The sequence below is a fragment of the Bombina bombina genome, chromosome 1, assembly GCF_027579735.1.
Source record: "Bombina bombina isolate aBomBom1 chromosome 1, aBomBom1.pri, whole genome shotgun sequence".
Taxonomy (NCBI): Eukaryota; Metazoa; Chordata; class Amphibia; order Anura; family Bombinatoridae; genus Bombina; species Bombina bombina.
The window spans coordinates 85721762-85734735 of record NC_069499.1 but is presented as its reverse complement, the minus strand read 5'-3'; the positions used below and the strand labels follow the sequence as shown (position 1 = coordinate 85734735).

At 39.8% G+C, this 12974-nt stretch overlaps 1 protein-coding gene across 1 annotated transcript in view; it reads left to right on the top strand.

Annotated features, from left to right (window-relative positions):
- The window catches only part of AK7 (adenylate kinase 7), a 177037-nt gene extending 168971 nt beyond the window's left edge, over positions 1–8066 (top strand). The window contains exon 18 of the mRNA XM_053697496.1: positions 7967–8066. Coding sequence (XP_053553471.1) covers positions 7967–8005 — 39 coding nt within the window. The 3' untranslated portion in view covers positions 8006–8066. The remainder of the gene's footprint in view (positions 1–7966) is intronic.
- Positions 8067–12974: the final 4908 nt, after the last annotated feature.

Here is a 12974-nt window from a genome sequence, read left to right as displayed (position 1 = left end):
TGAGCAAGAGGTTTTCTGGTCCAAGATTCAATTACCAATAATTCAATCTGAAGAATTGGCTGCATTGAATGACCCCATTTCTCGTACAGAGATTGGTAATGCAATTGACCATTTGAAATTGAATAAGGCTGCAGGCCCAGATGGGTTTCCTGCAGAATTCTATAAGTGTCTAAAGGAAGAGTTGCTTTTGATACTGGAAAATCTATTTAATATCTATTATGTTTCAGACAATCCAATCTCTTCATATTTTTCTGCTGCAAACATCTCTTTGATTCTGAAAAAAGGCAAAGATTCGGAAGATTTAGCCTCATACAGACCAATTTCGGTGTTAAACACCGACTATAAGATTTTTGCCGCTATTATAGCGGCAAGATTGTCTCGTTGTCTACAGAATCTTATACATCCTGACCAGTCGGGGTTTATGACTGCTAGGAACCCAATTAAGAACTTCCGTAAAGTTACTACCTTTTTGGATTATGCTTGGAATATTGACCAAGGTCATAAAAACTTGTCACTACAACATAGTGCGGTACTTACGTTAGATGCTACTAAAGCATTCGATTCTATTATCTGGGAACACCTATTTCGGTCACTTGAAAGGTTTGGGTTTAAAGGAAACTTTGTGCAGTTTGTCAACAGAATTTATGCTAAACCTATTTCCTATCTATTGATAAATGGGGAGCGTTCTTCTCAGATAATGTTGCAACGGGGCACCAGACAAGGTTGTCCGTTATCCCCATTATTGTTTAATCTGGCGTTGGAACCATTCGCAATCAGATTAAGGGATAGCTTACAGGGGATCCCCCTTGGCTCTCAACGGTTAAAAGTGTTGTTATATGCTGATGATATACTGGTTTATTTGGAGGATATTCACCAATCTATCCCAACATTACTGCAACTCCTTAAAGAATTTAGTTCATTTTCAGGATACAAGGTTAATTTGGAAAAAAGTGAATTGATGTGCCTAGGTAAATCGACCTGTCCCATTGTCAAAACCCCATTCAAAATGGTTAATGCCATTAAATATCTTGGCCTGGTTTTGCACAAGAATCCTAAATTTTGGTACTCAGCAAATTATTTGCCCTTGTTTCAAAAAATCTAATTAGATCTTCATTTATGGGCTGCATTCCCATTGGCTTTAACGGCCAGGGTGAATCTGATCAAAACAATTATCTTTCCTCGTCTTCTCTATCCACTCCAAAATCTTCCTATATTCATTATGAATAAGGACATTAGGAAATTGTATGGATATATTTCGAAATTCTTATGGAAGGATAAAAAACCCCGTATCGCTTTGGCTAGATTTATGCAGAAGTCATCCACAGGGGGCTTATCACTCCCTGATGTTAAGTTATACAATATAGCCACGTTAATCAAATTTGCTTGTGATTGGATCACAGATGCTAATATAGTCTCTTCTATTGAGGAAGAGACTTCGTTAATATATCCTTTTGCCTTAAAGGCTATACTCCATTGTAAACCGCAACAGTTACCGTCTAACGTTGCTTCTCTCATATCATTTAAGAATATAGTAATAGCCCAGGTATCTATCAAAAAGTCTTCAAAGTATGGGCTGAAAGAGGGTTAAACCTAATAAAACAGCTACTAGATGGAAATCACCAGATGTCTACAGTGGAATCTCTTTTTCAGCTATATGATCTTCCTAGATCTAATTTGTTCGCATACTTCCAGGTCAGACACTATATTTCCGCTCAAAATTGGCTTTTCCCTTTATCAGTTGCCTGGTCTGAGGTTAGAGTACTCTTACAGAAATTCTCTGTAGGGGACACATCGATTTCATTAATGTATGACATTATGTTGTCAAAACAGAGTCAAGTATATCTGGATAAGATCTGTAATTTCTGGTCTCCTCATATCCCAGATGTTGATCATGAGAGTATTAAACAGAGTTTTTCTATTTCAAAGAAATGTAAGGTCTCTATGGGCTGGAAAGAATCCCACATGAAGCTTATCAATAATTTTTATCTATATCCACTGAAAATTGCTAAATTTTATCCAAATAGTTCAAGTAGCTGCCCTAGATGTTCGTATGCTAGAGCCGACCTGCTACACATGTTTTGGTTTTGCCCTAAAATTAATCAACTTTGGTCGAAAATCACCTATTGGATTAACCAACATTTTAAAATATCTTTATTTTTGAAGTTACAAGATATTATCCTTCTGATATCTCCATTAAATACCAGAGATAGTCACTGGATAGGGGTTGTTAATACTATTATATTAAAACATTGGATAGCTAAGAGAGTTCCAGGGTTTGTGGAGATTATTAAATCAATACAGGAGCAAATAGTGTTTGAATCTTATCACTTGCAGGATGCATCAGATAAGAGAATCAAGAACTTTCTATCAGGATGGTGTCCAGTTATTAAGTCATTCTCCCTCCCTATACAAAAACAGATCCTTTTCCCGTTTTTATCATCTATTAGCTTTGCAGAACTAGTGTTAGTAGGTTTGTTCCCTTCTACCTGGATTGTTAATGATGGGGAAGTAATTTAGTTCAACTCAAGGGCTTTTTCTTTTTTTTTTTTTTTTATCAGCTGTATCACACTGTTCAGTGTGAATTGAAAAAAGGGGGGGGGGGTAAAAAAAGAAAAACCTGTGAAAATCACAGCTAAGATGATGTTATGTTATATCTAGTCCTATTCCAACTTTTGTACAAGAGATTTCTTGTTTTTTTTATGTTATTGTTTATCCGCTGAATTTCTGTTGGATAGTGACTATGTACTGTAATTATGTTTGTGAGTTCCAAATAAATATTATATTCAAAAAAAAAAAGAAATATCAATCAGGAAATTGTTGTTCCCTCTCTGTGTCCTAATCCTTCTTGTTCCAAAGAATGTTTGTTACACAATTTGGATGTTGTACGTTCTCTTAAATTCTACTTACAGGCGACTATTGATTTTCGCCAGTCCTCTGCCCTCTTTGTCTGTTTCTCTGGGAAACGTAAAGGACAGAAAGCTACTGCTCTTTCTTTTTGGTTACGAAGTATAATTCCTTTGTCTTAGGAGACTGCTGGACAGCAGCCTGCTGAGAAAATGACGGCTTATTCCACAAGAGCTTTTTCCTCTTCTTGGGCTTTCAAAAATGAAGCTTCTGTGGAACAAATTTGCAAGGCTGCAACTTGGGTCTTCTCTACATACTTTTTTGAAATTTTCCAAATTTGATACTTTTGCCTCGGTTGAGTCTTCTTTTGGGGGAAAGGTTCTTCAAGCGGTGGTGCCTTCTGTTTAGGACTGCCTGTCTTGTCCCTCCCTATTTATCCGTGTCCTCTAGCTTGGGTATTGGTTCCCACAGTAATTACTCAAGCCGTGGACTCACCATATCTTAGGAAAGAAAAACAAAATTTATATTTACCTAATAAATGTATTTCTTTACGGATATGGTGAGTCCATGGCCCCACCCTTTATTTTAAGACAGTTCTTTTGACTATAACCTCAGGCACCTCTTCACCTTTACTTTTTCTGCATTTCCCTTCGGTCGAATGACTGGGCGTTGTGGGTAAGGGAGTGATACTTAGCAGTTTAACTGTGGTGCTCTTTGCCTCCTCTTGCTGGCCAGGAGTGATATTCCCAAGAGTAATTACTCAAGCCGTGGACTCACCCTATCCGAAAAAATAAATACATTTATCAGGTAAGCATAAATATTGTTTTTTTATTAAAATATTAAAGAAAAAAAAAGTAAATATACTGTATTAAAATAAACGTAATCTTTTTTAACATGTGATCACTGTGACATTGATCACATGACCATAAGAAACTTATTTTGAGCATCACTGGACTGCCTAGGGAGTGAGGCATTCAGTGATTGGCCACAGAGCCTGATACCACCATTCATTGCAGCATGCTGCTATCCAGGATGCTTTTATAGTATACAATCACAGTGATTGTATGCACAGTATCAGTCGAACTTGACTGTTACTGCACTGTTGCCAGATGCCTCACGTGCAGGCATCCAGCAACAGCATGAGAGCCACGCTGATCTCTGCGCACAGTCATGCGATCACAGGGAAACCCAGTCTCTGTGATCGTTAGCCTGGGGTGGCCTCCATACTGCTATTTTTGCACTACCTCACTCGTGGGGCATGCAGAAATAGCGCAGTCTTGCCGCTGTCAGGAAGACCTCTGCTGTAATAGCCCAGGACTTCAATGCTGTACATCGGCTAGCGACGTACCCTGTATAGAGTTGGTCTTTAAGTGGTTAATGATTCAGAAAAAATCCAGTTAGAGGGACAGTAAACCCCTTGATATTTTTATATAAAATGTTTAGCTATGCACAACAAAAATGTTTAGTATTTATAAGGTGTTTACTGTGAAATGTACTTTTTTTTCTTGGTGTCCTATGTTGAAGAATTAACCTAGGTATGTTTAAGCGAGCACAGGATCATGGATCTGTCTTTAGCACTTTATGGCAACAGTGTATAAGATTTACACAAGTAAAAAAGAGGAAAGAGTCCTACTCTTGAAAAGAATACACATATAGCACTCTTGGGGTTTTGTGAAATATCTTACAGCTAGATTAGCTGATGTACAATTGACAGCTTACATGATAATCAACTGGTGGGAAAGATAAAATAAAACTTAACTTTTATTAAGTTATAAATAAAATAGGAAAATATTTAAAAACACACTTAGGAACCTAGAGTAGTATAGTGCATGTGCATGTGGAGTGTAGTTTATATTATAATTTACTGATAGGTTGTGAGACCAACTCAGTTTAACCCAATGTAGATTATATATATCTAGTTATGTTGCCTCTGGGTAGATTATAGTGAATAATAGATTGTAACTGACTGTAACTTAAATTGTCCTATATCATGAGGTAAATTAACCTCAAGGATGTCACTGTAGGTCAAAGGGTTACTACAGATAAAGCTTATGTAGGGGTTTGGAGTCACGTTCATAAGTAGAACGTTTGTGTTTCACAAGTTGTATTGATTTATGCCTTTTGCAACTAGCAAGGCTGTCAGACAAATGTAACAGTGTAGAGTGTATCTACAAGATCGTATATCACTTAATATATTGGTACTGTAGCTTTAATAGAACAAAAAGCCTAGTGGAATAAACATTATGCTTATAAACTTGCGAGATCTAGTAAATAGAATAACCCCTTGCGATATCGCTTAGATGTTTGGCTCCATGTTGCTATAGTGAGTTTGTAACATAAGGGACAATACTTTCTACTTAATTCTGTTGGATTACCAATGATTTGAACAGGTTCACCCGGAGTAATTATACTGATATAAGTAACTGTGACGCTGTAAGGGTGCCAGGAATCAGACTGAGACGAGAAGTGCAAAAATAATCACACCTTTATTAATAGCAAAAAATAATAAAAAGTCCACAAGTCAAATAACAAGCCTGGAGTCAAAACCAGAGCTGGTAGTCAGACGAGCCGAGTCAAGAGCCAAAACAAATAGTCAGACGACCCGGAATCAGGAACAAGGAACACAGCAGAGTCAGGAACAAGCCAGGGATCAGGAACCAGGAAGGACGTCAGGGAGCCAGGTAATACACAGGAACTCTCACAAACAGGTCTGAGACAACGCAAAGGCAAAGCATAATGAACAGAGCCCCTTTAAATAATAAGTGATGACATCACAATTCTGAGACTACATCCTGTCTTACTCGGATGATGCACACCAGTCTGGCCATAAAAGGAAGTGTAGGAAATGAGCAGCATCCCCCACAATGCACCATAGTCAGCAAGAGAGGTGAGAAAAATGGCTGCCAGCAGCACATGGCAAACAAAACAGGGAAAAAACCCTGACAGTCGCTACACAACCACAGTGTAGTAGAATAGAGTCACTCCAATATGAGAGTAAATAAATATACTACAGTAATTGTTAGGTAAGCCTAAGGCAAACTAAAAACACAGGAGCTCCTAGGATTCCTCACCAATTCGTTAGCGTCCCTGACATGGTTTGCCGTCTTTTTCATCAGCTAGTCTAGCTGTAAGATATTTCACAAAACCCCAAGAGTGCTATATGTGTATTCTTTTCAAGAGTAGGTCTCTTTCCTCTCTTTTACTTGTGTAGCTTTAAATAATACACACAGCACCTACACCCCCCATAATAATTCACTGTTTTTTATTATACAAGGGGGCTGAAGAGTTAATAACATAAATCAGTAGTGCCATTGGATCCTTTTTTTATTTCTAAACTATGTGTATAAGATTTATTTACTACACTTCAGTCTTGACAAAGTTTCTTTTTTAGTGGTTGGAGTCTGCAAAAGCTTTTGTTTGTAAAAGAGCTTATGCAAATAAACAATTGTGTATATATATATATATATATATACATACACACACACACATATACTGTATATCTATATATATCTATATCTACATACAGGGCTTTTTGTGGGGGTGCTCTCCACCACTGAGTACCACCTCTGCCATCTTATAACAGGTAACATTTGTAATCATCATGTAAATACTCTAGTTTTTACAAGAGGGAGCTGCAAAATATAGCAAGCATTGTAAATAACTTTGTCTCCTTGCTTATTGAGCAGAATATATCAATCAATGAGTACCGGCACCTTTTCTTTTACAAAACAAACCCTGCATTGGTAAATACAGGGAACAAATTTAGGATGAGGAGTATGGGGCATATCTATCAAGCTCCGTATGGAGTTTGAAGCCCCGTGTTTCTGGTGAGCCTTCAGGCTTGCCAGAAACACCAGTTATGAAGCAGCAGTCTAAAGACCGCTGCTCCATAACCTGTCCGCCTGCTCTGAGGAGACAGACAGACATTGCAGCAATTCAACTTGATCGAATACGATCGGGTTGATTGACACCCCCTGCTAGCGGTTGATTGGCCGCAAATCTGCAGGGGGCGGCGTTGCACCAGCAGTTTACAAGAGCTGCTGGTGCAATGCTGATACGCTCTCCGCATTCAGCGAGGTCTGTCGGACATGATCCGCAATGTTAGATCATGTCTGACAGGCCTTTCATAAATAGGCCCCTGTTTGTTGGCAAATTGATAATCTAGCCTTTTGAAATGCAACAATTTTGAATAGTGTGTGCTAAGCCTGACTACACACTCGTATATATTTTTTAAATAATATATGTATGAATGTTTTAAATCAGAAGAAAGCTAAATTATTTTCTCCTAATTATTTTTATATATGACATTTGGGGATATGGGATATAACCAGTCTGGTTCAAACATCATCATGACTGATTTTATGATTATTAACTTGTTAAAGGGATACTAAACCTAATTTTTTTCTTTAATGATTCAGATAGAGCATGCAATTTTAAGAAACTTTCTAATTTTATCATCAAATTTTATTCGTTCTCTTGCTATCTTTATTTATAAAGCAGGAATATAAACTTTTTTAGGTTCAGCACCCTGGTTCAGCACCATGGTTCTGAACCAAAATTGGGCCAGCACACAAGCTTTACATTCCTGCTTTTTAAATAAAAATAGCAAGAGAACGAAGAAAATTTGATAATAGGGGGTCAAATTATTATTGTGCGGACGGACATGATACAATGTCCACGCATTTATCATTGCACCAGCGGTTCTTGTGAACTGTGCAATACCGCCCCCTGCAGATTCACGGCCAATTGGCCGTTAGCAGGGGTTGTCAATCAATTCAATCGTATTTGATCGTGCTGATTGCTGTCCGCCACCTCAGAGGTAGCGGACGAGTTAAGGAGCATCGTTCTTAGGACCGCTGCTTCTTAACTTCCGCTTCCGGTGGAACTAAAGCGGAGTGGGTCGGAAGGAGAATTCGCGGCTTCATAAATCGACCCCTAGGAGTAAATTAGAAAGTTGATTAAAATTGCATGCTCTATCTGAATCATGAAAGATAAAAATTGGGTTTACTTTCCCTTTAAGTACCACCAGTCCTTAAATAGTTATATTCTTTTCAATGAAAGTGAACAATATATTGAAACTTTTCTCCATCTTAACATTTTTTTGTGTCTTTATTTCCCATAGGCAGAATATCTCTTTAAGAACAACCCTATGATAGAATGAGGAATGCCCTGAAAAAAATGTTTATTCTTTATTTTACTCAATAAAATGTATAGTAATATTGTGTCTTTTCAATTAATTTCATGCAAGGGATCTTGGGGATCTATATTTAGAAAACAATACAATTCATTCCAACATGTGTTGCATCTGAAAAAAAATTATAATTATTATTAGAGCCTTTAAATGATTGTGTTTTATACATAAGCATAGTGTGCTATTAAATTAATATAATTGTTTAGTGATCAGCTATAAATTTCCGTATTGAACAGTATTATAAAAACACAATTTATGCTTACCTGATAAATTTATTTCTCTTGTGGTGTATCCAGTCCACGGATCATCAATTACTTGTGGGATATTCTCATTCCCAACAGGAAGTTGCAAGAGGACACCCACAGCAGAGCTGTAATATAGCTCCTCCCCTAACTGTCATAGCCAGTCATTCGACCGAAAACAAGCCGAGAAAGGAGGAACCATAGGGTGTAGTGGTTACTGTAGTTTAAATTTAAAAATTACCTGCCTTAAAATGACAAGGCGGGCCGTGGACTGGATACACCACAAGAGAAATAAATTTATCAGGTAAGCATAAATTGTGTTTTCTCTTGTAAGGTGTATCCAGTCCACGGATCATCCATTACTTGTGGGATACCAATACCAAAGCTAAAGTACATGGATGAAGGGAGGGACAAGGCAGGAACTTAAATGGAAGGAACCACTGCCTGTAAAACCTTTCTCCCAAATATAGCCTCCGAAGAAGCAAAAGTATCAAATTTGTAAAATTTTTAAAAAGTATGAAGCGAAGACCAAGTCGCCGCCTTGCAAATCTGTTCAACAGAAGCCTCATTTTTAAAGGCCCAAGTGGAAGCCACAGCTCTAGTGGAATGAGCTGTAATCCTTTCAGGAGGCTGCTGTCCAGCAGTCTCATAGGCTAAGCGGATTAAGCTTCTTAGCCAAAAAGAAAAAGAGGTTGCCAAAGCCTTTTGACCTCTCCTCTGTCCAGAGTGTCCAGAGTAGACAACAAACAAAGCAGATGTTTGACGAAAATCTTTAGTAGCTTGTAAGTAAAACTTTAAAGCACAGACCACGTCCAGATTGTGTAACACAAGGATGGAACCACAATCTCTTGATTGATATTCTTGTTAGATACCACCTTAGGTAAGAACCCAGGTTTGGTACGCAGGACTACCTTATCCGTATGAAAAATCAGATAAGGAGAATCACATTGTAAGGCAGATAGCTCAGAGACTCTACGAGCCGAGGAAATAGCTAAAAAAAAAAAGAACTTTCCAAGATAAAAGTTTGATATCTATGGAATGAAGAGGTTCAAACGGAACTCCTTGAAGAACCTTAAGAACCAAGTTTAAGCTCCATGGTGGAGCAATAGGTTTAAACACAGGCTTGATTCAAACTAAAGCCTGACAAAATGCCTGAACGTCTGGAACATCTGCCAGACGCTAGTGCAAAAGAATAGACAGAGCAAAAATCTGTCCTTTTAAGAAACTAGCTGACAATCCTTTTTCCAAACCTTCTTGGAGAAAAGATAAAATCCTAGGAATCCTGAACTTACTCCATGAGTAACCTTTGGATTCACACCAATAAAGATATCTAAATTTTCCTGGTGACAGGCTTTCGTGCCTGTATTAAGGTATCAATAACTGACTCGGAGAAGCCACGCTTTGATAAAATCAAGCATTCAATCTCCAGGCAGTCAGCCTCAGAGAAATTAGATTTGGATGGTTGAAAGGACCCTGAAGTAAAAGGTCCTTTCTCAGAGGCAGAGACCATGGTGGAAAGGATGACATGTCCACTAGATCTGCATACCAGGTCCTGCGTGGCCACGCAGGTGCTATCAGAATCACCGATGCTCTCTCCTGCTTGATCTTGGCAATCAGTCGAGGGAGCAGAGGAAACGGTGGAAACACATAAGCCAGGTTGAAAGACCAGGGCGCTGCTAGAGTATCTATCAGTGTCGCCTTGGGATCCCTTGACCTGGATCCGTAACACGGAAGCTTGGCGTTCTGGCGAGACGCCATGAGATCCAGTTCTGGTTTGCCCCAACAGAGAATCAGTTGTGCAAATACCTCTGGATGGAGTTCCCACTCTCCCGGATGAAAAGTCTGACGACTTAGAAAATCCGCCTCCCAGTGCTCTACACCTGGGATATGGATAGCTGATAGGTGGCAAGAGTGAATCTCTGCCCAGTGAATTATTTTTGAAACTTCTAACATCTCTAGGGAACTTATTGTTCCGCCTCGATGGTTGATGTAAGCTACAGTCGTGATGTTGATCGACTGAAATCTGATGTACCTCAGAGTTGCTAACTGAGGCCAAACCTGAAGAGCGTTGAATATCGCTCTTAGTTCCAGAATATTTATTGGAAGGAAAGACTCCTCCTGAGTCCATGATCCCTGAGCCTTCAGGGAGTTCCAGACTGCACCCCAACCTAGAAGGCTGGCATTTGTTGTTACAATAGTCCAATCTGGCCTGCGAAGGTCATACCTTTGGACAGATGGACCCGAGATAGCCACCAGGGAAGAGGATCCCTGGTCTCTTGGTCCAGATTCAGTTGAGGGGCCAAATCTGTGTAATCCCCGCTCCACTGACTGAGCCTGCATAGTTGCAGCGGTCTGAGATGTAAGCGTGCAAACGGCACTATGTCCATTGCCGCTACCATTAAACCGATTACTTCCATACACTGAGCCACCAAAGGGCGCGGAATGGAATGAAGAACCCAACAGGAATTTAGAAGCTTTGATAACCTGGACTCCGTCAAGGTAAATTTTCATTTCTACAGAATCTATCAGAGTCCCTAGAAAGGAAACTCTTGTGAGTGGGGATAGAGAACACTTTTCCTCGTTCACTTTCCACCCATGCGACCTCAGAAATGCCAGTACTACGTCCGTATGAGACTTGGCAATTTGGAAGTTTGACGCCTGTATCAGGATGTCGTCTAAATAAGGGGCTACTGCTATGCCCCGCGGCCTTAGGACCGCCAAAAGCGACCCTAGAACCTTTGTAAAGATTCTTGGGGCTGTAGCTAATCCAAAGGGAAAAGCTACAACTGGTAATTCCTGTCTTGAAAGGCAAACCTGAGAAACCGATGATGATCTTTGTGTATCGGAATGTGAAGATAAGCATCCTTTAGATCCACTGTAGTCATATATTGACCCTCCTGGATCAGTGGTAGGATGGTACGAATAGTTTCCATCTTGAACGACGGAACTTTGAGGAATTTGTTTAAGATCTTTAGATCCAAAATCGGTCTTAAGGTTCCCTCTTTTTTGGGAACCACAAACAGATTTGAGTAAAAACCCTGTTCCTGTTCCTCCTTTGGAACTGGATGGATCACTCCCATAACTAGGAGGTCTCGTACACAGTGTAAGAATGCCTCACTCTTTATCTGGTTTGCAGATAATTGTGAAAGGTGAAATCTCCCTTTTGGGGGGGAAGCTTTGTAGTCCAGAAGATATTCCTGGGATATAATTTCCAACGCCCAGGGATCCTGAACATCTCTTGCCCACGCCTGGGCGAAGAGTGAAAGTCTGCCCCCTACTAGATCCGTTACCGGATAGGGGGTCGTTCCTTCATGCTGTCTTAGAGGCAGCAGCAGGCTTTTTGACCTGCTTACCTTTTTTCCAGGTCTGGTTTGGTCTCCAGACCGTCTTGGATTGAGCAAAAGTTCCCTCTTGTTTATTATTAGAGGAAGTTGATGCCGCACCTGCCTTGAAGTTTCGAAAGGCACGAAAATTAGACTGTTTGGCCCTAGATTTGGACCTGTCCTGAGGAAGGGCACAACCTTTTCCTCCCGTGATATCAGCAATAATCTCCTTCAAACCAGGCCCGAATAGGGTCTGCCCCTTGAAGGGAATGTTAAGTAGCTTAGATTTTAAAGTCACGTTAGCTGACCATGATTTAAGCCATAGCGCTCTGCGCGCATGTATAGCAAAACCAGAATTCTTAGCCGTTAGTTTATTCAAATGAACAATGGCATCAGAAATAAAATAATTGGCTAGCTTAAGTGCTCTAAGTTTGCCAAGTATGTCATCCAATGGAGTCTCTACCTGTAAAGCCTCTTCCAGAGACTCAAACCAGTACGCCGCAGCAGCAGTGACAGGGGCAATGCATGCAATGGGCTGTAGGATAAAACCTTGTTGAATAAATATTTTCTTAAGGTAACCTTCTAATTTTTTATCCATTGGCTCTAAAAAAGCACAACTGTCCTCGACAGGGATAGTAGTACGCTTTGCTAGAGTAGAAACTGCTCCCTCCACGTTAGGGACTGTCTGCCATAAGTCCCGTGTGGTGGCGTCTATTGGAAAACATTTTTCTAAAAATAGGAGGGGAAGAGAACGGCACACCTGGTCTATCCCATTCCTTATTAATAATTTGTGTAAACCTTTTAGGTATTGGAAAAACATCAGTACACACCGGCACTGCAAAGCATTTATCCAGTCTACAAAATTTCTCTGGCACTGCAATGGTATCACAGTCATTCAGAGCAGCTAAAACCTCCCTAAGTAACACGCGGAGGTGTTCAAGCTTAAATTTAAATGTAGAAATATTAGAATCAGGTATCTTTCCTGAGTCATTAACATCACCCACTGACTGAAGCTCTCCTTCCTCAGCTTCTGCATATTGTGAGGCAGTATCAGACATGGTTCTTAAAGCGTCAGTATGCTCTGCATTTTTTCTCACCCCAGAGCTATCTCGCTAACCTCTAAGTTCAGGTAGTCTGGCTAATACCGCTGACAGTGTATTATCCATGACTGCCGCCATGTCTTGTAAAGTAAACGCTATGGGCGCCCTAGTTGTACTTGGCGCCATTTGAGCGTGAGTCCCTTGGGCGGTAGTCAAAGGGTCTGACACGTGGGGAGAGTTAGTCGGCATAACTTTCCCCTCGTCAGATTCCTCTGGTGATAATTTTTTTAAAAACAGAATATGATCTTTATTGCATAAATTGAAATCAGTACAT